This window comes from Harpia harpyja, chromosome 1, assembly GCF_026419915.1.
Source record: "Harpia harpyja isolate bHarHar1 chromosome 1, bHarHar1 primary haplotype, whole genome shotgun sequence".
Lineage (NCBI taxonomy): Eukaryota > Metazoa > Chordata > Aves > Accipitriformes > Accipitridae > Harpia > Harpia harpyja.
The window spans coordinates 26,959,074-26,984,616 of record NC_068940.1 but is presented as its reverse complement, the minus strand read 5'-3'; the positions used below and the strand labels follow the sequence as shown (position 1 = coordinate 26,984,616).

Here is a 25,543-nt window from a genome sequence, read left to right as displayed (position 1 = left end):
GCTCTATCAACTGCTACGGCACACTAAATAAGACTCTGATGATAATACAACAATGTTTTCAGCATCGTCTTTAATTAACTCTTGTGTACCTCCTGCTTCTAGTACCAGTGTCCTGGGAGCAGCCAAGTGGAATTCCCTCCTGTTTGGCCCAGTGACAGTTAACAAATGATAATTCTAAGTTTACTTTAATATTAAATTGCTTCAAAGTTCGGTGCCTGATGCAGCTGAGGCAGAAGAAACTTAAGGGAGAGGAAGGTGCTACTTGAAAAACTAGATCCCCCTCCTTGGCACACATGGTGTCAATCTCACACACCTCCTACTCATTTTCAGCTCATGGTGACTTCACTTCAAACATAGGTTTTTTATTCTAAATAAACGAGTAGCATCTGGTCCTCTGGCACCTTTTTCTAGTAGAAATTAATACCTTTAGCTTTAGAAATGCTCTCAGTGTTGCCAAACACTTAAATAACAGAGATTTGGGCTTAGCTGGCATAATGAAAAGGATCTGATTATACTTTGGGGTTTGGAAATTTTTGTGTTTTATAATGCCTATGTAATATCTGTTTCAATACTGTCTGTGCCTTTAAACTGGCATGGTGACCTTCATCCCATGCATTCCAATACTTCAGAAGGATACCAAGAGAAAAGCACAAAGCAAAATGGCACCACTCAAGCTATTAGCTTAAGATATTTTACTTTTCCGTACAGACGTGGAATGCTGTGCTAACTAAGCTGTGCCACTCACAAGATACTACTTCCCATCCATTTTTCTCTCGCATATGAGTAAGCTTTTCTCACTTTCCTCATCACACAGAATACAAATTATAGACTTTCATTCTTTTAAAATCTTTTTCTTACACCAGCTTGGCTGACAATTCAACTCAGCTTTCCAGCTAATTTCATAAGACAGCATATGTTTCTTTGGGACCAAACCCGGCTCTCGCTGAGCTGGATGGCATATCTTCTGTTCACTTTGAGGGGGGGAAATATCAGATCATTTTTAGTTCTTTCACACATGCACGAAGTACTTCAGGAATATGAAAAGAGCTATCCCTATAATGTCATAACTAGCACTTACACTGATGGATTTATCAACTTACTGCTTCAATCATCAAGAAATACGGGAAGCATGAAACAGTCTTTCAGAAGACTCACATCTTCCTGTATGAGAATGCTTCATTCATAATCTTGTCTAGCTTTTTCTCCATTCCCTACATTCACAGATATTGTCACTTCTTAAATGGAGATATTCGCAGCCTCTCTTCTTGCTTTACAGTAGTTCTGCATTTAAAAATCAGTATTACATATTCTATTCTCTGTACTTATAGTTAAATCTATAACCGTATATGCATTTGATAAGGTTCAACACAGGTCATAGCAATTACTTTGCTACTTCTCCAAGTAACCGGTCATCTGCAGAAGGTATTGTCCTGAAAATCACATGAAAATTGCTAATATTGGTTTTGGGTTTTATAATTAAACAAATTATGCATATATAAACTTTAGTAGACTTGAGCATCTGCTAGTCATAAAAACTCTATGCAAAAGATTAAGACATGAAGATGAATAATGAGGTGGGAAAATGCATTGAAGGCAATATCACTTATGAAAAGGAGAAGAGCATGACACTATTAAGAAGCTATTCCCTTAACTGTGAAGTGAATTTAAGTCCAAAATAATAAAGATAAGAAAGAGGAAGAAAAAAAAAAAAGGCACTATCCATCGAATTTGTTGGGAAAATAAAGATGTTTTGGAAAAGGTAGGAAGCTATTTCCCTCATTGCGCTATGTTCTGTATTCTGCTTAATATTACAAAAATACAGTTGCAAATTTTTTACAGCTCTTTTGCCAGCAGAACTTCCTTTTTGCCTTTGGAATATTTCATTAAGTAAAGAAAAAGTTACAGTCACACCAAACTCTGGTATGACAATGGGATAACGCCCAACGTTTTCATCTTTCCCAGAAACTGCAAGCATGGTGTTCACAGCCAGGTTGCTTCTTCATTGCATTTCCCCCAGACATTTCACCCTCTAAGGCCAACTGCCTCCACCTCTGAGTAATGAGAGCCCAAAGGCCAAAGACATGAATAAAAGCCCTCAAAAGTCATATCCATTATATTTAATCAAGCTTCAGCTTTTATATGGTCTAGCATAAAATGGCAATATACAGTCTGTGAACATAATCTTTGTGTAAAGGCACCTCAGCTCACAGAGGTAACAGAATCAGGCCCCCAAAAGAGGGGAAAAAAAAGAGGTGGTTAGAGAACTGGTGGAAGAAACGTGAATTCTGTCAAAGCAAAGGATCTGGACGTTGATGACAGATGCTTGTACGTGGTATCAGTTCACTCCTTCAGACCTGTCTCCGCTGTCACAATAGCCCAAGAGAGCTTTTAAGCCAACACGTAAGTGGCCCTGCTGCCAGAAAGGGAGACTCAGTCAGTCCTCTACCCACCAAAGTTGCACATTTCCTCTTCAAAAACTTAAGCAGAAGATGTAGCAGCCTATCTGTCCTGACCTGTCTCTTTCTTTTAACCTTAAATATTCACCATGCCAAGTCAATGCCTGCTTGCTTTCCCAGTATTTTGGTTTTATAGATGCATGAACACAGGTAAAGATGTGTTTATCTTGGTGAACTACACAGGAGAAACACTAATGGGCTATTCACTCTGAATATGTATGGAAGTACAAAGCTACCTGTTCATGGGGGTTTGATTTCCGTGTTTAACAAGCTGTAAAGTATCTTACTTTTTTTTTTTTTTTTTTTGCTTAGAACTCCCAAGATTTCCCTTTGACAAACACCTGTTGACTCTACAACAGACAACATTAGAACTAACTGGACTGAAACATCTTCATCCATGACAGAAACTACAGGACTTGTGTGCAAGCCAACCGAACACTGGACGTCATTTCCCAGGTCTTAGCTGTGCCGAAGGGCAGCTATTCCCAAGTTAAAGGGTCAGGACTTTGACTCTACAGTTTCTGCCCCAGCTAAATAACCAGAAAAACAGGGTGAAATACAAAGAGTAGAAATAGTTACAAGTGTTTCCATATTTGCGGTGTAAACAAACATGCAAACCTGCTCTAATGGCTTAGTTGTATAATCTACTTTCTATTTTTTAAATTCTGTCAGAAGTTTGGACAACAAGGGTCATTACAAGGCAAAAATTAAATATATTTCAATGACAGCAGAATCTTCAGTGGCAATTGAAAAATGGAAATAATGCCTGTGGCTTATTTCTTGTCAGTTGCAACAGAGCAAAGTGAGGGAAAGGAAAAACAAATTTACTCTTGAATGAAAGTATATACCTGCAGCCTAAGTTTTTGAGATTTCCACCATACTTCTAAAAGAAAAAAAGCAGGTGCAGTTTAACTAGCATATTCAGACTTAACAAGTAACACAGATACACCTGAAGGATAACAGGAGCCTTCGACAACTCCTCTCTCACCATGTAACTGAGTAAGTACCAAGACAGGCTCTTTGACATACGGACACCCATATGCTCATTAGCATGATTTTGCTTTTGAATCGCCACATTCTAAATTGCCCTCTTAATTTTTTTTTTTTTCTTTTGCCCAATGAATACAGCTAAGGCCAATATGCACATCCTAAACTGAATTAAAATCCAGGCTGTATGATTTATTCTTTCTAGAGCTAATGGGAAAGCCAGACATAATGCTGGATTCACAAGCTCCAGGTAAGTTTAAGATAGAAAACACAGACCTTTTACATATGCGTACTGAGAAACCACTCTACTGTATTTATAGTCAGTAATTAAATCACTGTAATTACCCACTTTGTTTCAGAAATATAACAAAAGAGAAGAGTCTTTAGACATAAAAGCTGTTGCAGTTTACCCTGTTTGTTAAAAGACAAAATGAGCCAGATATTTGCTTTAAATATTCTTTTTTTAAATCCAGATGCTGATATATAATTATAGTTTCTTCTTCTTGAGGTCCCAGAGTGACAATTAATGAAGCTCTCGTGCGAAACTGAACAAGCAGTTCTCACTTCAAATTATCTGTCTTTCAGGAGTATTTATTATGGCTAGAGTCAGATGCTGGTACAGGACCATGCATGATATTGCAAATCTCAGTTAAACATGCATTAGTGGGCTTCTAATAAAGCCCAGGACTATGAGCAGCCTACTTATTCCAGATACCTTCTATGACAACACACAGTCCTGAAAAATGATGTTTCTATTCATAACCCTACTTCCAATTATATGTTTCACCTTCATCTACCATCACAAAAAAAACCTTCCAGCAGCAATCGGAATGACTGTCAATCAACCAAAACTGCAACCATATCCAAAAAACAGATCAACACAAGTCTTAAGCAATTACAGAAACATAAGAAAATCAGTAAGAGATCAGACCAGAAGTTCATCCAGCCAGTATCCTATCTCCAACCAGGCTGATCAAAATCACTCTTGTCTTGAAGAACATGTGGGCCGAGGACCCCACCTCACACCCAAGTTTACCGCTGATGTCTTGACCACAGTGGTGCCACTGGCTTTGGATGCCACACACAGTTTTTTAGTTCACCTAACCCAAATGATGCAAGCCCTCCCTTCTTTCACTGAGTCTCCTCCATATAATCACCTCCAACCATTCCTCTTTAAGTAAAACTGTACTTATACCAGACATATAAAATTATTTCCATACTGCTCAAGGCTGAGAACTGCCTTGTAGGAAAAGTTTAAATTTGTATAAAATCATCTTACCACATATTGTTTTAAGGGATCACAAATCACTATTATGACAAGTCAGGCTACCATTTCACAAAATGGTAGGTTGTCATAACAAATTTATTTTAGGAAACAGAACTGAATAAAATACTTTGCAGAGTAAATTACAGTAACTGGATTGCAAGTTGCTAACCAAATGAGAAAAAGAAATGTCAAAGAAGATATACCTGGTGAATGTAACTTTAAAGTCACCTTTATCACAGCACAGTTAGCTACTTCAGGGGTGTTTACCTCTATCAGCTTTGTTTACATTAAGACTAGAAACACTGACCCAATGTCTTTTTCTGCACGCATGCTGCAAAACCAATGCCAGCTGTCTCCGAAGCCACAAATACTACCATGAACTCTAGCTGAAAGCTTTCTTGCTGAGCAGCTGCTCAGATCTGTGTCATCGTGGTGAGGACATGTGCTCTCGGAGCTCCCACGGAACCCTGGGAGAGCTTGAAATCTTCTGCCTCGATTTACTGCCAATTCCACTAATGTGTCCTCAACTAAGAGGACAATGAGATTAAAATAATCACTCAATCATCCTAGCCTCCCTCTTGACACACACACACACAAATTACTCTCCTCTGTTTTATTATTTTCTCTCACATCACTGTCAGCTGCTCCTATCACCTGATATGAATTGCGTGAAGGGCTGTTTGCTTCTTTTGACTTTGAATGCAATAGGGAGTAGAGATTGCATCATATCAATGATACTACCTTAAAATGGCAAGGACTGAAAACATGAGAGTAGAAAGTTAAAAAACCAGATGTCTCTGCATCTGCTTAGCAAAGGGACATAAAATATCAGCTAGCAAAGACCAAAAAGTACATATATATTGGTGCCAGAGAAAGCAGAACAGAATGCTGGAGGCCTCTTCTCCTCCTGATAAACCCATCCCCATCTCCTGATAAACCTCTGTCTGCAGGCAACAGAAATCCAAGTGTTCTAGAAGGGCACTGTGAATCACCAGGAGCTGACACAGAGACTCCAGGGGACTGCACCTTCCAACAAAAAAGCAGCTGACATGCTGCAAACATAATTTAATTTTGACAAACAACAACTTTATGTACTATGGCCTGTGGAGTTTGCTTATTCTGTCTATGGCTAAATAACTTCTTGCTTGCACTACAGCTTGTATCGCCATCGGAGCTGTACAAGTATTCTCACAGGGGCCTTCAACAGGCACATTAAACCCTTCCCCTCGCAGACACAAAGGTTCCCCAGTTCTACCAGGAAACAACTTCTCTCAGACTTGTAAAGCAACTTAACAGTTTTGTTTTATAATTCATGCTGGTTCCATCTAACTATGCTTGCTCCTTCTGTCCCTCCTGCCACTATCCTTCTCAAGAGGATTAAATCAAAGAAAGAAAAGTTCAGACCGATGCTTTTTGTGTTAATACACAGGCTCAAGAATAACTGTATGCACAAGTGCCTAATACAGACCGATAATGTATCCTCTACAAGAAAACTAAAGCAAAGAGCACATTCTAAGTGCACATTTTGACAATAAGCTGATGAGGTGGCCGAGGGAATGGATTTTATGAGGTGCAACAGCTAACTATTCCCTAGTTAGTAAGGTAACTCCAGAGCTCATTAAACTTTCTCCTCTGCCTTTAAAGCATAAAAATCGCCCACGGACCTGCTTTACAATATTAATATACAGTGCATATTTATTAGCATCTTAAGATCAGAAGCGCACTCCCCCTCCAAATCGTTCTGTTGGCCAGGCTTTGTTTTGCATTGTGGATTGGTGTCAGGGCACCTGACCTGGACTCCCTGCAGATGACGCTAAACTGGAACACGCAGTCCAAGGAGACACCTAACACATGCCAGCTGGGCTTGGTCTTTCAGTCCAGGAGACCAGACTAAGTAGTCTCCAAAACACACGCAGCATGAACATGAAGGCCTCAGCACTGACTGTTTCCCCCTGCAGACCTGCTTCTATTGTGCCACAGCACCTGCTAAAGCAGACACAGCCACAAATATCAAGGTTAAATTTTAACTTTTCCCTACACTATTTGAGTGAAAGGGGAAAATTATAATCTTGTTTGAAGAAAGGAATAAAGCAGATAGCTATATTGTAACAGAGATCTGTGAACAGGCCTAAGAAGTCTTCTCACTTGGATACTAATGAGATTCCCTCACCAGGAGGTTGGTATGGCAAGGAAATATAAGAATAAGCAGGTATATAACACTGTACTGGGTCTGGCTGAGATGGAGTTAATTTTCCCCATAGCAGCCCTCATAGTGTTGTGTTGTGTATTGGTAGCTAGAAAGGTGTTGATAACACACCGGCATTTCGGCTGCCGCTGAGCAGTGCTCGCACAGCGTCAAGGCTGTCTCTCCGACATTCTCCCCTCACCAGTAGGCTGGGGGTGGGCAGGATCTCGGGAGGGGACACAGCCAGGACAGCTGACCCAAACCGACCAAAGGGGTATTCCATACCGTATGACATCTGCTCAGCAATAAAAGCTAAGAGAAAGGAGGAGGAGGGGAGGCATTCGTTATTATGACGTTTTTCTTCCGGAGCAACTGCTATGTGTACTGAAGCCCTGCTTCCCGGAAAGTGGCTGGACATCACCTGCTGATGTGAAGTGGAGAATAAATCTATTGTTTTCCTTTGCTTCCATGCACGGCCTTTGCTTTTGCTTTATTAAACTGCCTTTATCTTGACCCTCCAGTTTTTTCCATCTTATTTTCCAGCCCCCAAAGCCCAGCTGAGGAGGGGAGTGATACAGCAGCTTGGTGGGCACCTGGCATCCAACCAGGATCAACCCACCACAAACACGCCTTAAATAAAAGGACGTATCCCCAAGCAAAGTTTAAATTAACCACAGGATATGATTCCTTCCTTTGGACAAAACTGGACTGCAGTACAGACTCTGTTCCAACTCATGTGCCACTGAACAGAAATACAAGATGACCAACGTGGTTAATGAAGAAATGGCATAAAGTTTTATTTTCCTGCCTCTGATTTGAATATATTAATTAAAATTACTTTTCCCTTCTCATAAACATGTTTCCTATTCAAGTTGTGATTTAGTAAACACGTTTGTTCTTGTTTATACAGACATTTTCACAATACTTATTTATTACCATTGTTTTAAATGTAAAATAAACATCATGTGAGTCAGTCTGCTTACCAAAGCACAAGAATGGTGCTCTGTTGTTTTTTCTTTTTGCCATGAGCAAATAGCAAGGACAAACCCATGCAGTAAGCTAGTACATAAAGATTTCAGGTAAATATAGTCTTGGCTACAAAGAAGAACAGCTAGCCAAGGAAAGCAGCACAAAACCAGGTGGTTTTTGTATGAACAGAATTACAGCAACAGTCCACTGAACCTCCCTGCTTTCACTTCTACACAGCAGTTATCTGATAAATCTAGTTAAAACTGCTAAGTAACTGCTGTCTATCTTGGTATCCTCCACTGCTAAAACTGCTAGATTCCCACCTAAAATAAAAGCAGATAATATTCATAGCATTTATTTTTACTTGTCTTTTAAAAAGCACCATATTGTCAAATACCTCACGGAGAAAGGAGTATGGGCCAAAGGGTAGAAGGAATCACCCAGCACACAGCAAGACCACCTCATACACAGATTGACAGCCTAATGCCTGTGTCCAAATGTGCCTAGCCTCTATGTTTCTGCACAGTCTGAAATAATGTTCAGAGATTTTAGGAAAGCTGGTGTTTTACTTTAACTGTACCTTTTTTTCTAACCTTCTCTTACCTGACAGGATCATTTAAAGGAAGCTCAGTAAGGTAAAAATTCCCAAACTCCCCAATTCTCCTGAAGGAGCGTGTAACTTGCTACCACTTTAAATTAATTTTATGATACAAACCCAACTGTATCGTTGGTTTGCTATCCGCAAGGAAAACAAACTGGTGATAAAGTTCAAGGTCATGGAAATTCACTGTAGCACATGCACCAAATCAAAGGGCTCACCTGCTGGTTTCCCAGTCTTGGTCATCCTTATCTTTTTCTTCTTTGGCATCAGAATTGTGTGGGTGTTTCTGCACAATCCGCATCCCACCAGCTTTCACTGGAACGAATATTAGAGACACACAACAAACCTCAGTCAAATCAGCATAAGTGAAGAACATTTTAAAGATGACCCTCTCCCTCTTCCCCCCTACTATTTTGCAGAGTAGTTTAATAGTAATCACATTTTGAAAACGGGGCCCAAAGTGTTTAAAAGTGGCGAGCCTGAGAAACAGCTACTTCAGGACCGCATCTGCCATTCTCCTTCACATCATGCCATCTTTGCTCATCCTGAGAAGTTGCAGCTCATTTTACCACCTGCTTCAAATACCATTTTAGAAAACTCAACTCTCTTTTAACTCTCCTACCAACACCCCTACCAACTTGCAGCAGTCAGAAGAAATGGAGGCAATGGCTTGCGTAACACTACACAAAAAGCCACAAACACAAACGTCAAATACTCCCACAAAACAAGAAGGGCTGAAGAACCTTACTTGTCATTTCAAGTTAAAACCTACAGCCATAATAACAGTATTTATACGAAGTACTACTTCACGAACTGTGTAATAAAAAGCAAAGTTAGGAGGACTGTTAACTTGCATTTAGAACAGAGCATTTTGTTTTGCAAAACATAAGCATTTACCACATTTCAAATCCTTGTCATGATTTAGTTTTAGAAATGACGCAAACGTGAAAACATCCCTTTGAAACACAAAACAAGAAGTGAAAGCAAATCCACTTCTGTTCATGATTTATCCCCTCCAGAGTGAAATATAAGGTAGGAACCAAGCCAGGCCTAACACTGCAGCTACTAAGCAGAGAAACAGGCAGGCTGCTCTTGATCTGCTTTCTGTTTTAATATTGTACTTTTTTTTTTTTTTTTGCTTCAACCATTGCTATACATGCTTAGAGGACAGCACAGGATAAGACGATGCATCTTGTTAGCTAATTCAACGGGTTACATTGCCCTTAGTAACCACATCAGAAAACTACTGTAGCAGTCAGGAGTCAATAAAACCACCTACAGATGCGTCGGTTTGTGTTTCACATTGCCGCGACACGGTAAGTCTGTGGACAGCCTCGGCAGAGATGTCACAGCCCCAGCAAGCAGGATGCCAGAGCAGCACTCAGGAGGAGCCGAAGCGGCTTGCCAGGGCGGCTCAGGGAAGCTGTACTTCTGACAGCCCTCCCGGTTCCAGTCCCCGAGGGATTAAGGCACCTCACAGCAGTTCAGTGCTAACCCCTGAAACCTAGGAACAGCTTTAGTTCTCAGCTCCTAACCAGGACAGCGAGGGCAAGGACACTCCCGTGCACGAATTTTACAGCCTGTGTGAAGGCAAGCAGTAAAGAGAAAGTGACCTGCCTTAGGAGAAAGTGACAGCTCTTGGGCCCTGGGATTTTTTATATAGATTTCAAACTTTGTGTAATATTTGAAAGATAAACTTCTGATTCAATAAAGGACATTAACTAAAGGCAGGCAATCAATAGACAAAACCAAAGAAACGCCTTTTAAAACCTATCAAAACTGTGTCTCCTTATCATGCATTAAAAAAAACCAAACCAAACCAAAAAAACCCACACTAACCATTTTGTGTTCTCTCTCCAGCATAAAACTTACAATACTTAAACTGGAAAGAAATGTTCCACATGGGACAAGGAAAGACAGAAAGGTTAGGCAACAAAGAAATGTACTTTTAAAAATAAAACAAAAATTAAAATTCCTATTAATTTTTCTTTATGCAAACTCCATAGAAATTTAAGGTTGTTTGCAAAAGCAAGCACTCTGAGTTCTGTCAAGTGCTGTCTTGTTCTAACATCTCAGTTAATCAAACTGATTGGTATGTTTTATTTACATTAATTCATAAATTTAACATCACTGCACAATCAGTTCTTATTAGTTTCCCTTCAAATTACTTTTTGTGGAAGATGCTGTCTCCACAGCAACGTCTGCCAGGTTACAAACAGCAGTTCTGGACAATGCACACAAGCTTTCACACTCTTCACCATTTAACAGAAAACTAAAGAAAACAATACCCGAAGGTTTAGTGCTAATTTAGCTGATCTAAAATCTCTCTCCTCTCATATTGTATATCAGCAGGCCACCAGCCACTTATTTTCTCTTTATCTGTCACTGGCAAAGATATGCAGCTAACACGTTCAGATTTGTCTGTAGAATTAACAGGGATTAAAAAGCAAATAACCAAACAATTAAAAGGCATAATAGTGACTGACCAATGCAGTAACTTAATAATTTTAATAATCTGATTTTTTGCACCAATATCAACAGGCAAAGAAAGTATGGGCAGCTAAAAGTATGCATTAGTGCATAACTGAATAACCTTTAGTAATTCAGGGTTACTGTGCAGATCTGGGAAACCAAACAAAGAATCCAGCAAACAACTGCAGTAATAATGTGTATTTCTGAGGCCAGAAGTGAAATAATTAGATCAGCAACCTGTACATACAGCTGATGTACATCTCCGCCACCCATGACACAGCATGCTCATACCCAATCTAGTTTCAAGAGAAAGAAAAACCCACTCCATTTGTGAGATTTTCTTGGGACTTATGAGGATTCATCTATTTCTTACTTGCCTAGCATTTACTACATAATTTGACAGATGCTTACCATGGTGATTTTGTCACTTAAAAGTCATCGGGGATCGCCTGCCAGCATGCTCCAAGAAGAGCAACTGCGCAAGTCTGTTTGCCTTACTGCTGGGTAAGAGCTGAGTTTTGGATTTTAATTATTACCTGGCATGTTTCCCTCCCAGCCCCCCAAGAGGCAGACAGGACTGTCTTGTTTGTCCTGTGAACGCCAGCCTGCGTTCCTCTTAAGGGTATGACTACTCCTTTTGGAAATGTATTAAACAACCGTGTTAATCAATTACTACTCAAGACGATCTGGAGTCGGTAAACATTCTCAGTCTATTTACCTTTTTTTTTTTTCCCCCACTGCTGTGCTTCTTCAGGACTGCTCCCAGTTTCTGAGACTGAACTCTGCAATAAACCCCGAGTCGCAGCAAGCACCAAGCACCTAGAGAAGCACCGCAGCTCAGCGACAGCTCTGGCCCCAGCTCGCCCAGGCTGCAGACCCGAGGCAGTCCTTCCCGGGGAAACCTTCCAGCTCAACCCAAATTGCCCGCTGGTCACAGCAACCGGACAGGAACTTTGAGAAATCCAAAGTATAACCAAGAGCTTTAGCAGCTTCCCGTTTTCCTTGAGTATAGTATTAAATATTAAGAAAAAATCTGTTTCTCATGAACTGTATAATAACAGACTGCATTACATCGATAAGATGTATGAAAAGCCAGGACTGAGGGAAACGCAAAATAGGCCGTTCTGCAAGCTGAAGGGAGTGGAGCATACATTAGTGTCTGACAAAACAGGAACAGAAGTGAGAGTTATTATATACCTTCATTTCACAGAAATCTTGGCTCAGAGCTATATTTTTTTAATGTAGGAAAAAGCACATAACTATTTTCACAAACCTATTGTAAAGCTTCATAAATAAACTATTAACACAATCACCTTGCTTTATTCCTCCGCAGTATCTACCAGAAGAAATGAACAGCTAAAAGCATAATTATGCAGACCTCTTTAGACAGGCTGCAAGCTGTACAAACCTAATCAGCAATGTATTTGATACATTGATCTCACTGGTAGACGGATATTTAATAAAGCTTAAGCTGGGGCCCTCTTAAGTTTCAGAAAGGAGTTCAAAGTTGCTTCATGCATCCTGTTACCAGCCTGAGGTCTTGAGGCTTCTTTCCATTTCATTATCCTTTGTCTTTTCAAGTGCTTTTCTTGTCTTCCCCCCCCATATGAAAGATCAATGCAGAGAGGAAGCGAACAGACTGCACGCAGTCAGTAAGCAAGGGCTAACAGTGCATATGAAAAACAATGGATTTGTCAATTCTGCTTTAATTTGGCGATCCAAATCCTTCCTAACCTTTATGTGTCCAATTCATACTCAGTGGGGTAAGACACATCCGTAATTACAGGCAGGGCTTGTTATACAACATACACAGCAAAACCAGAGCTTTTAAGCCATTAGTCAAAAGAGATCCCCTATTCACATCTTTCCCTTGCTAGGAACTTGCCTGGTTATTCATGAACACTATTACACCTGTATTTATGTAGTCATCTTTTATTAATTTTTTTAAGAATTTTTTACTTTCATTTTATTAAAACTTGCTTGCAAACTGCCCTATTGAATTATATTATCATCCAAGAATCTAAACTGGCTTGAGATAGAGGATTAAAACATAGCTTCAGCCCCCAGAGTAAATATAAAGTGTCTCTAGTCAGCACATTTATTGCGGATTTTCAAAGTATTAAAAGACCACAGGGCCACTTTCCTCTGCCAACCAGCTCAGAACCATCTTTTTTCAGAAACGACCTGAAGATACTGTAAAGCATTAGTTTTTTTCTGGCCTCAAAGACAGACTTGGTGATTGCCTTCCTTCTGAAGCTGAATTGGTGCATACTCCCAAAAACCCCTCAGGGATGCTAATGATCTTAAAAGGCATGCAGCTGAAAAAGTTCTTCAGTTCATATGTGGATGCATGTTTTACAAAGAAAAAAAAATAATAATACTGAAATACTCTGACAGCAAGGGAAACCTGTACTGTACTCCAGTTGTGCTTTTGTACCGTGCGTCGCTAGTTTCTCACATGGCCTACAGAGGCTCACTTCAGGTCTTTAAAAAATTCCACCTCTTTGAAAAGACAGGTTTTGAAGCAAAACTCTCAAACATGCAACAACATCTGAAAGTACAGTTACAAAGCATCTAAATGAAAATATCCGCCATTTATGCTTCGTTCCCTTACCATTGATGGTGCAGAAGGAAGACACAGCTAAACCACCCTATGGTCTTAACCATCCCTTCACACCGAAGCTGAAGTTTACCTGACCTGAAGGTGAGCCAGCTTGAGGAGCTACGGTGGCAAAAGCTGTCAACATTGGGAAAGGTGCTTTGGTTTGGTTCCCTGAACCAGCTAACCAGGAGGTCTGGTAAGAACTAATAATACCATGACACGGCAGGCTGCAGAACTGGGACGACTCTGCTCAGCCAGGAGATCAGCTTAACTGTACTGCTGAACTGTATTTGCCATGCAAAGCCAAGCCATTATTTCTCACTTCTATTCTCTATTTAAAGGAATTTCAGGTCCTCATTATGAGAAGAGCAGAATTCAATTAGGGTTCAAAAATTGTTTCCTAATGTAGCTTTAAATCCCATCGATCGATTTGAATATAAAACTGACACCCTGTGAATTAAGAATTTCACGATTTTTTTGACTGAAACACTTAAAAAAAGAGAAAAGCCAACTATTCCAGCGGGACACACTGCAAGACACATGAAAAGTTGCCGGTACAGGGACCAAAGTCCCCTTTTTTAAGAAAACTGTAATGAAGAATAAGAAAAACGAACTAGCGGAACGTGAAGGAACAAGACAACGCGGATACTGCGAGTCACTGAACCCCAGCCGCATACAGAGAGGAGCCGACGCAGACCGACGTCCCACCGAAGCAGCTCCTACCCCGACCACCCGTGACCACCCAGCAGCGGGTGGAAGGTGCCGGAGCTCCTTGGCCGGGCAGCTAAGCAAGCCGCTTGACTTGCTTCCGACCCTGCCAGCCTCCAGAATTAAAGCTAGGTACCTGCAGCCCGCTCTGGCCCTCGCACCATAACGCCCACAGGCAAAATGGAGGCACGGAGTACTACTATACATCTGCCGTTCGCCTGTTCGCAGGGCAGCTCGCCCCGTGGCCGTGAGGTGGCCGAGACCACTCCTTTCCCCTTCCCGCCCTTGCCCAGCCCCAGGCGGCGGTTCCCCGGGCCTCCACCGCCTTTCGAGGCCGGGATGCCCTCACGGAGGAGGACAACGCTATCCGCCTTACAAGCTGGCAACGCCGAAGGGTTTGTCCGCAACCAGGGAGCTCCTCCGGGGCGAGCGGGGCAGGGAGACTCGTGTGTCCCCCCCCGGTCACTGGCGAAGGCTGCCGGAGGGCAGTGAGGGGGGAAAGAGGGCGAGCAGCAGAGCAGAGATCCCGAGGGGACCCTCGCACACCTCCCGCTGCCGGAGGGCCGGATCAGTCGTTGCTTTGGAGCGGGGAAATGCGGGGAAATGCGGGGACACCCCCCCCTCCCTCCCCCGGGTCTCACACACACACCCGCCCCCGGCAGCAGCGGCTGGGGGACCCGGCCGAGCCCGCCCTCACCCTCCTCACCCCGGCGCCCGCAAGACTTCGCGGGGAACCGGGCTCTCCCGGAGGGGCTCGCCCCCCCCCCCCGCTACCTTCCCCCCGACCCCGTCCCGTCCCCGGGGAGTGAGAAGAGAAAGAGCGGAGAGACGGGAACCGGCGGCTGTACCAGCAGGAGGGTGTCCGGCCCGCGTCTCTGCTTTCTCTTTGGGAGGCGAAGACATTTTTTTACTGTGGCAGCGGCCCCGCCACCGGCCACCCGCTCCCCGACGCCGAGCAACGGCCGAGCGACCAGCCCGGCCTGCCCTCCCCTTCTTCCCTTCCCCGCGCGGCGCGGCCCCGCTCCCGCCCTGTCAACGTGGCCGCCGGGCGCCGCCGCCATGGACGCGCCCACCGAGGGCGTTCCCGCCCTTGCGCCTTCTTCTCCTCCTCCGCCTTCTCCGCCGAGGTGCTGCCGCCACAGAACGGGGCGGGCAGCGGGTGAGGGGAACCGGGGAATGGCCGGTGCGGGGCCGGGCTCGGTGCGGGGCCCTGCGGTCTGCCGCCTCCGGGACCCTCCGCCGCGGCCTGCGGCCGTGACAGGGCGCGGGCGACACGGCCGGTCCCTGTCACAGCGCCCGCTTGCTTGCTCCTTCGGTCCGGTTTCCAGCCCCTCTCTCTGTTTATTTCTCTATTTGTTTACCTGCTTGTTTTATTTTTTTAAAAAATTTCTCGTCATCCTGTGTGCCACCGCTCAGTGTGAAGTCAGTGTTGCGAAACTGCCGCCCGCCTGACGCCTGCCTTTCCTTTTTTTATTATTTTTTTTTTTTTCCTCCCCCTGAGCAATATGAATTCATCTTACTTCACGTAACCGGCTCCTGCAGCAGACTGCCTTCAAATCCCCTTCGGATAGCATGTGGAATTTTAGAGGGTAGTGGTACCTTGTTATTTAATTGCTCTGAGGAGACGGCGCAGGCAGTTAACAGCCTGAATTACGTCCTTGTACACTTCAAATAGTACTTTTCCTTAGTGACTAATTGGCAGTTCACCTCTTCCACTTTAGTTAGTTCTGCCAAACCAGGTGTGTGTGACGTGGCACGTATGGCACTCATCTCGCCTGCACTTCAGGTCTTCTTACCTTTTTCTTTGAAATCACAGTGCCGATTCGCACCGGTTTTAAGAAATTTTTCAAACGCTTCAGTTACATTTTCCGAGTGATGTGGAAAGACACAGAGCGTGATCTCTAAATTAATTATATTGGCAGCGAAGTGTAAACCATACAGGCTGTTCTGGTTTTCTTTTATAATTTGACATCAGGAAAGCAAGTCCCCCAACAGATGAGTGGGTGGTGGTTGGAAGTTGAACCCCCCGAAAGTGCTGTAGTAATGCGTCATCCCAGGTATGTTATAGGGAAATTAATGTAGTAATATTTTAGTTATTTGCTATCCCTCTTTGTTACAATTGTATTACCACCGTCAAAATATAAGTGATGGGTAAATATATGGGGGGTTTTTGGCAACAGTCCAAAATATAATCACTTCATAGTATCCTTAACAGCCTGCATGAATAAATGTTATAAAAATGCTGTAACTAAGTTCTTGCATTTTGCTGCTGGGTAATTTCAATTTCTTACACATATGGCACTTTAGAGTCTCAGATTATATTTTCAGCTCTGTCACCTTCTGTGTAGCCTAACACAAATGACTCCAATTCCCTTTCCAGTCTCTGTCAAAGTCTATTCAGATTAGAATTTTTTCTAGGGCAGAATTATCTCCTAAATGGAGATTTTAATGCTTGTTTGTCTACTGTCCTCTGGATTTTAATTCAAAGATTATATTGTCAGTTATTCTTGGTTTTCCCAGGTATGTTTGGTTTGATTTTCCTGTGCTGGTTACCGGAGATGGTATGAATTTTTGCTGTTGCAGGTTTAATCTAGACCAGCTGTTACAGAATTGAAATTAAAGAAGATGTGCTTTATGACATTGAAACCCCCAGAAGTTAATGTTTTTTCTCTACAAATCAGTAATAATTTCATCTTTCCATGCAAAGATTTGGTATGTGGAGGTGCACTGCGAGGAAGAATTACATCAAAGATGTGTTTTAGCTGTTTTTGCAAAAGCTGGCAACATTTCTTAACGTTACAAGACTTTGCATATCACTATTAACACAAGTACTTGTGTGAAGGCTCACTGTGGCTTCACAGCTAAAATACGACATCTGTCCTGAGTATGTCTCAGAAACGCAGGGCTGAAACAGGGTATTTCCTGCAAATGCAGCTCTGCATCGGGTTTGGAAGTTGGGATCCCAAGGCAAACCGTTCTGGCGCAGGAGGAGCAAGGACTGGAAGAGGGGAAGAGAGATGGAAACAGGAAAAAAACAAGGCGCAGGAGGACTTGGCCTGAGCGGACAAGGAGATGAGGACAAGAAGTTGAGTAGGGGGTGCTGGAGAGGTGACGTGAGAATTGCAGAAGCAGAGCGAGTGCCACGGTGGGAGATAAGAAACATCTTTCTCAAGCAATGAAGTGGAAGGCAGCCTGGCTGGGTGACACGAGGATGAGAAGCCCAGGGGGAGGGAGGAAAAACTGAAGGTAGGTCAGGCAGGAGTGAGCGCATAGAAGATCAGGCTTGCAGGAGGGAGAGGGAAGGATCTTCGCTGCCTTCCAGAGCCTGGAGGTTCTCAGACCTGGCTATATTTGTCAGTACATGTAATTACTCATTTCCTCAAGCAACAGGGGCCTGTGCAAATGCTAAGTTTCTGTGCTTGCAGAAGAATTATATAGGTGTCAGTATGATACCATAGGATAGAATTTCGTGTCCAGTTATTTATTCCATTATTGTTTTTAAAATGTTGCAAGAAAAGCAAAAAGGAGACCAAAATCCCAAATAAAAAAAAAAAAAAAAAAAAAGAGAGATTTGTAAAATCAAGCACCTAAATGAGGAGATGCCGTAAAGGTTGTCAGTGAGATTTCACTTTTGTGAAACAGTGATGGTTTCTTTGGCAGATCTAAGGCAACATGCATTTCTCTGGCTAGTGACGGTGCTGTAATATTAGTAGCAATGTCCTTCCCGATTGTGCCAATGTACAAGAAATACAGGGATCTTCTCAATTAATGACGGGCATTAAAATGCCAGGAGTTGTCAGTCACTTTGTTGTTTCCAGCAGTCTGTACCAGCATGCACAAATGGGAGCAACTGTGGGAAACTTAAGCGGAAAACAGGCAGAGATTTTACAAAAAGTTGGCCGTGGAGTCACTTCCTTTGCCAAATCAGCCCCGCCTGGTGCTGACACCCCTTTCCCAGAGACTGGAGCAAAGGCGAGTCTCTACTGGAAAAGCAGTGAACGACAGCATCACAAGACAGGGCACTGAAATGCAGCAGCACCGTGAGGGAAGAGTAAATAAATCAGGCTGCTTAGAATATTTTTATTTCATGTTTAAACGTGTTTTGAAGACTGGCGGATGTTTTAGAATAAGAGCATTTTTATGAAGCAGAAGCATTCCACAGCACAGGTCTTCAATTAGTAGGTAAGAGCTCATAATAGACATCTCAAATATCTGTGACATTACCCAGCACAACCAAGAAACAGTACTCTCCAGCTACTACTAATTTGAACTAAAATAGCAAGCAGAAAGAAGCTACGTCTTCTGTGGTGACAGTGCAGGCGAGAACCCAGCTCCCGCATTAAAAAAAAAACAACCAAAAATAGGAAAAAAGCCCTTTACAGATCCTAAAGGCTAAGTTAAAAAAAAACACGCAAAGAGTTTAGATAGGAAAGTATGCAAAAGCGTGCATATGAAAACTATTTTCAGTGGCAGTTGGCCCTTCACAGCACTTTTGACGGTAATACTAGGTTCTTATTTTTGTGCTTTATAGCCCAAAGTATGTTCAGTAAGCAGTCTGTTTTAAAAATAGGCAGTCTGTTGAACTATGGTTAGGACACCATTTATGTCTATTTTGAAAATACTTCACAGTACTTAACAGATGGCTGCAATTTTAGAGCTTTCACTCGGGGCCTGCAGCAAAGCTTTGTGTTCTTTCTGAAAATACTGAAACACATAGAAAAGATGTTTCTGGGTTCAAGTCAGAGGGAAATTATATTAGTGCAACCTAGGGTCACTCAGTGCTTAAAAGGCAGCTAAAAGTTTTGCCACTGGACTTCAGCTGTCCTTTCCAGCACACATATGCACACGCATGCTGTAAATCCCGGGAAGCATGATAAACTGCTCTGTGGTTAGCTATAGGGTGAGCAAAACTCTCTCAGTGAATAGGTTTTTGCCAAATTTATAGATAAGCATCAAGTCAATGAAAACTACTTTTATTTTTATAATGTATCCAAAATAGTTTTGCCTGAAAAGTTAGTTGTTTTGAAAGTTGGGCTATTTTGTTTCAACAACATGTTTTAAGATTCTGCTTTTTTGAAGATTAAAACCAACTGAGAAACTAAATGATTTTCCTCTTCCCCCCCCGCCCCAGTCAGTTAATAAAAATATCGGTTCTCCACATAGTTCTAATCCTTTGTGACATTTTTAGGGTAGCATGGTAGTTTCTGAGAAATGATAAACCAAAGGGTTTGCTTTGGATTTTGATCCTTCACTTTGACTTTTTGAGTTTGCAGATTTTTACTTGTATACGTCACTACCCACTATTTAAAACAATGGGTTTACAGTCTGGTACAGTCACAAGATGGGAAAGTTCCCTGCTTTTCTACTTCCATTGAAATATGTAAAGCTTTTAGCAAAAGCCAGATAATGGTTGTTTCAGTTCTGTCCACTGCTACTCCAGATTAAGAAAAGTGTGCCGGTTTTAAGACTATGGTTTGCTTGGAAATCTTCAGAGATTGTGTGGGCTGCCATCCACCAAAAAGGTGATTTTGTTATAATGTGCAGATGTGGGAAAACAGTTTGTGTGAGAAAATAAGCAAACAAATCTGGGGCAAGGAGTAACGTGCTTTAGTAACAATTTTCCACCCTTACCCTTACTGACTGTTGTTGCGTTGACTCATTAAAGTCACTTGGGTTGCCAGTGTTTGCTGGTTTCTCCGTATCTTGACGATCTGATTGATTCCATGTTGTAACTCTGACTGCACTGTTACTCTGACAAGGAACACAAATTTATTTGCTCACTGGATTTACTAATTCAGTTTTCCAGGAAAACCCATATAATTCATTTTTTTCTTTAGAATTAGAGTAAGTTCCCACTGGGGCAAAGATATAAATCTGTGGAGTGTTAAAAGTTACTGAATTGGATTGTAATGTAACTGTAAAACTCAAAGGCTCTTTTATCTTAGTGCTTTGTTAAATTTCCTTGGAAATGTTTCTGCTAAAAAGTGGACAACAGGTCTATCTCATCAGAAGGGTGGAATGATGTTTTCATGAAGAAGTGTTGCAACCTTACATTGCCACTCTTACATTTTATTGTCATAAAGTTCAGACTTCTAAGCTGTTACCAAACATTAAATCAGCACAAAAAGCAATTTCTCAGTATGATGAATTACTGCTGAGATGTGAATCAAATTCAGGAGGTTTGTAGCAAATTAAAAAGTTGCTCTGTGTGCCTTTTTCACAAAAGCATTCTGGTTTTCTGTGAATAATTATCTTAGATGCAATTACTACTTTTTATGTTTGCTTCTCCCCACTGTTGTTTACACTATTATTTTAGCTGTTAAGTTTTAGACATGGTGCATGCTAGAGTGACATAATTTGTAGGAGGTTTCTTTTCTTTCAAGAACAGTTACAGGTTGTTATTTGCCATACAGCTGAAGTAGAAATTTATATTTACTTCATGGGAGAAATCTGCCTTTAAGGAAAACCCAGATGGAAACCACTATCACAATATGGCCTCACATTAAGCTAAAATTTAGTGCTTTTCATTAAAATGCTTATAAACATCTCTACCACTATATACTAAAAGGAAAATAAAACAAAGTAAAGTTAATAAACCCCTGGAGTTTCCAGAGACCTTGCTCTTACAAAATACCGCTCTTCGTTCTTCCTCCAATTCAGCGCAATTCAGTTCTGCCTTAGGACACTACTCACAGTGAGAATACTATAGAAGTATTCTGATATGGAAGATTAATAAAGCAATTTATAGATTCAAATGAAGGAAGGGAGGAGGACAGAGGGAAGAAGAGAGAGGGAAAGAGAAAGAAAGAAGGAAAGTAAGAAGGGAAGGAGAGAGGGAGGAAGGAAGATGTCTAGTGCAACAGGGAAAATAAAAGCCATCCTTTGGAGTTTTTTCATCCAAAGATCTCAACATTCTGTATAAAGGCCATCATTTTCCTTATCCCCTGCCTTACAGTGTGTAAATGGAAGTACAGAGAGGTAAAAAGAAGTTGCCAAAGCCAAACTAGCAGCAGAGATGAAAACAGAAGCCAGGCCTCTTGTGGCACAGTTCTCTCTCCATTAAGCCTCATTAGTCTGGGACTTAATAAAGAAATTGCTTATTTTATCATTATAGATAATGGGCACATTACTGCTGCCTAGTTAGAGAGGGTCTTACTCTTCTAGCTCGGTAGACGACAAGGCTTCCCGCCACACAAGTGTGAGCACGCAACAGCAAACAGGGTTTTTGGAGTCACATGGCAGCTTCAGTGTCAGTGGGAACGGGGACTGTGATTGCTCCTGGGAGCTACTGGTACGGCTCCCAAATGAGGCTCAAGAGAATTAAGTGGTGTACTCAGCTTTGGGGCTTACCACTTCTCTGTTCCCCCGTTTCTCATCCCATTCTGTCTTTGAGATTGCAACCGATTTGGACCTGTGCAAGCTGTGCTATTTCAATAAAGGCAAGAATTAATATTGGTTCAAAAGTGACAATGAAAAAAAGTCAAGTTAATTTAAATTATTAGTGTTGCCAAGCACATTGGATTTGGTGTGGGGTTTTTTTCTACATTTTATTTCTAAAAACAGTTAACATCAGACTGCGGGGGTTTTTGTGGTTGTGATGGGAACCGAGAACCTGGCTGACTGCAAGCCTTGCAGTAAGCACTCGTTACAGAATTGATGGTTGCTTAGTGTCCGTATTTTGTATTTAGGGTCAGATACCACATCCATGGTAAATAACACCAAACTTCACTGATTTCAGTATCTTCAGGTTCCTTCTATTCTTTCATAGACACTCTTCCTGGCTTCAGAGGGAGTTTTGCATGTACCCAAGTATGGACAGTTGGCCCTAACTTCTAGGAAATAACCTTTTAAGACTGTCGGGTTGACTGTTACAGGTGCTGAACAGCTGCTGTTAACACCAGCTCATCATAGGTAAGCACTTTTCAGTACCTGACAGGGTGGCTGTCTTGGAGCTTAGGCACAAGCAGCCACTTCTAAGAGACGATTGAAGTTGGTACTCAGCTTCCCACAGTAACAGTGCCCGACACAGGCTTTATCTGATCCCGCTTTAGCCTCCTAAGAGATAGCCAGACCTATTCTAAAAAACACTTTTTCTTCTGGAAGAGCCTTAGTGCATTAGTTTCAGACCTTTGGTAGTTGACCTAAGATTTCTGTTAACTTTGCAGCAAATGTATCAATTGCAAAGTTCAGGTCTTTACCCTATGCATTATTTATTTATGTTCCTTCCAGAGAACATTAAGTCATAGGCAACAAGAAATTATATATTGTGGTGTATATTTAGTCCAAATGTGTCGTTGTCTAGAGTAATGTAGTCGGTTTTTAATCTTTGAACTGATCTTAACACATAGCTCAGTTGTAAATCTACCCAATAATTTTCCTTTAGAAACACTACTTTACGTTACAGAGGGAACTAATTGCTAAACAGCAAAAATCCCTTTTCAACTGAATTCTAGATGCCAGATTTCCAACTATAATTCTTCTTCATTCTTATTAGAAGGAGTCTGAGTGTGTCAACATTCTTATTGATGTTTTCTGCTGAATGCTTTGTTATAAACTGAACATAATTAAATGTAAGTAGACTGGTATTTCATCACAGCTCAAGGGTATAAGGCTAACACATTCTTTCTGCTGTTATCTCTCCAGTCCTCTTTCTTCTTACTTGAAAAGAATGCAAAGTATCAGCATTCTTTAGGGTTGGGAAGTCTTATGACCTCTCCTTAGGAAACTGCAGCGTTTGAACAATGGTGGAAGGGTTGTTTTGCTTCTCAGTTGTATTCCAGAATTATGTCAGTTTTAATGAGTATATTTTCAAAATACTTGCTGGCTGAGAGCTAAAGGTTATAGGATGTTATTAAAGTATGCATCTATATTTTATTTTTCTTTACACAAAGATTCGGTTTGTTTACCAGTTTTAAATTTTTTCCACTTGTCCAGACTACATAATTTAAATTAATTTATTTTAGTTGCTAGTATTACAATTTTTATACTTTTCACAGAAGCCTAGTTTTATGTTCAACAATTATCCCATGTTAAGTGTTTATCAACATATCATTAGAAGGTTTTTCATGCTTGTACTGGGTCTGGCTGGGATGGAGGTGATTCTCGTCATAGCAGCCCTTATGGTGTTGTGTTTTGGATTTGAGACCAAACCAGTGTTGATAACACAGCAGTGTTTTGGCTATTGCTGAGCAGTGCTTACACAGTGTCAAGGCTTTTTCTTTCTCCCACTCTGTGCCCCCCAGTGAGTGGGAGAAAGGAAGGGAGCGAGCAGCTGTGTGGGTGCTTGGCTGTTGGCCCAGGTCAGTCCACCACAATGCTGTACTCTGGGAAGCTGAGTACTGACTTCACTCGTCTCTTAGGAGTGGCTGCTTGTGCCTAAGCTCCAAGACAGCCACCCGGTCAGGTACGGAAAGGTGCTGACCTATGACAAGCTTGTGTTAATGGCAGCTGTTCCGCACCTGCAGCGATGGCTACGGACTGACTTTCTCTAGTAGATGTTGCCAGGCCCTGCTTGAGGAGGAAATCCGTATTGTGCTACATATGCGTTGTAGAGGTCATTTTCCTCCGCAATTACCTTCCCTGAGAACCTCAAAAGCTCCTCAGAATGTGCTTTTATAGGGTCTCCATATCTTTGGTGCAAAATAGGCCTGCATCCCTTGACTTGACCCTTACTGAGGATCCATAGGTGCAAAGGCGTTGCCCTGAGCAATCCACTGGCTGAGGAGCTAGTTTCCCAAACTGGCCTGAAACTGAACTGAATTGTCTCAGATAGATACGTTTACTCAGGCCTCCTATGTCCTTATTTGGAATAAGGTGTAATACCATCAGCACTGAACCACAGACTCCTTACAAGTTTGTGTTATGGTGAATCATGTTGCTCGTTAACAGATAAGCCTCTTTTGTATATGACCATCAAATTTCGCAGTGGTTAGTGCACTGTGCCTTTGTGCAATCGCTACAACTACGTGTACCAGATGTAAGTGTCCCCCAGCAGCTCCTGCAACTGCTTGAATGATCCTTCTTGGCCCCCTTGCCCTTCTAATTTCTGTCCGCTCCTCCTGTGGCACCATGGGTTGCGCCTATGTCGGCGTCTACCTTGTTTACCTTCCCAAGGCAGCTTCTGCGCAGAAACCTGCCGTCCTCTTATGTGGCCATAGGGACTTCTTACCTCCCTGCTACCACAGTCCGCTACCACATCGTTGCCTACGACTCTCCTTTCTTCCCTCCCTTTCCAGCAAAGTCCTGAGGACAGTAAGCTACCAGAGGCTTTCCACTTCCCATTTCACTGCCTGTACTGCATTTTGATGAATTACCAGAAGCTGTACTGGCCACTGAGCAACCTATTGACATTGCTTTCTTGAAGAAATACTGTCCCTGGATCTTGAATCCCAGCAAATTGAAATCATGATGGTGAGCTGGTAATAGCTGAAATACCAATTTGGTGTTACAATTTGCAAGCCATGTTACAAGGCCGTGGGGAAGAATGACTGATGCTGCTAGGTCAAGGAAAATGTGTATCAAAGAACTAATCGAGGGTCACTACCATCATTTATGGACACTGCGAGGGTAAGAGGGGGGCTGAATGGATCGTTTGGAATTCATCACATCCTTTTGTCAATATCTGTCCTAGAGGAGTAAAGGGACCCATAATCCTCTTTGCAGCCACTTCATTTATTATTTTTTTATAGGCCATTTCTTTCCAACCCTTTACTGATTTTAAATTCTTGGCTGTTAAAGTACTCCTGGTTCCCCCTCAAGGACAACTCTGCTAGAAATATTGTCTCTTATGGTCATCCTGAAACGCAGCCTCAAGTTCATTCAGATTAACTGGGAAAGTTCTGGCTCCCCAAGCTACCTCATACTTCTGCCCAAGGATTAGTGCTCCTTCCTTGCCCTTTTCATCTACTCCTTATCATCCTGCTTGCCCTTTTTCATAGCAAAAACTTAATCTTAGTTTCCAAACCTGCACAGCAGTGTGAAAGTTTATAAGCTGCCTAAAAGACAGCGCTCTACATTGAAACTGAACTTCACTTCTGCTGTCATTATCAACAGCCACAAGTCACACTTCGCTCCACTGTCCCCTCTCCATCAGTTAATTCTTGTCTAAATTCAATCACAGGCTAAAAGTGCATCCTTCAAAAGATTCTATAGGGCCTGCCTCTGCTTCTGTAATGCTTGTTGCTAGCTCTGGCTTCTCCTTTCTCTGCCCTATTGCTACCTTTTCCCAATGCGGCAGTGAAAATAGCTCTGTATGGTCCCGTTCCAAATGTCTTCCCAGAAGATTAGCCAGTCCTCC

The 25,543-nt window shown here is 42.1% G+C and overlaps 1 protein-coding gene across 1 annotated transcript in view; it reads right to left on the bottom strand.

Annotated features, from left to right (window-relative positions):
* Nucleotides 1-15,271, bottom strand: part of DAP (death associated protein) — a 58,309-nt gene extending 43,038 nt beyond the window's left edge. Inside the window, exons 1-2 of the mRNA XM_052781679.1 lie at nucleotides 15,096-15,271; nucleotides 8,684-8,780 (exon numbers count right to left, since the gene is read on the bottom strand). Of these exons, the coding sequence (XP_052637639.1) occupies nucleotides 8,684-8,780; nucleotides 15,096-15,150 (152 nt within the window). The 5' untranslated portion in view covers nucleotides 15,151-15,271. The remainder of the gene's footprint in view (nucleotides 1-8,683; nucleotides 8,781-15,095) is intronic.
* Nucleotides 15,272-25,543: the final 10,272 nt, after the last annotated feature.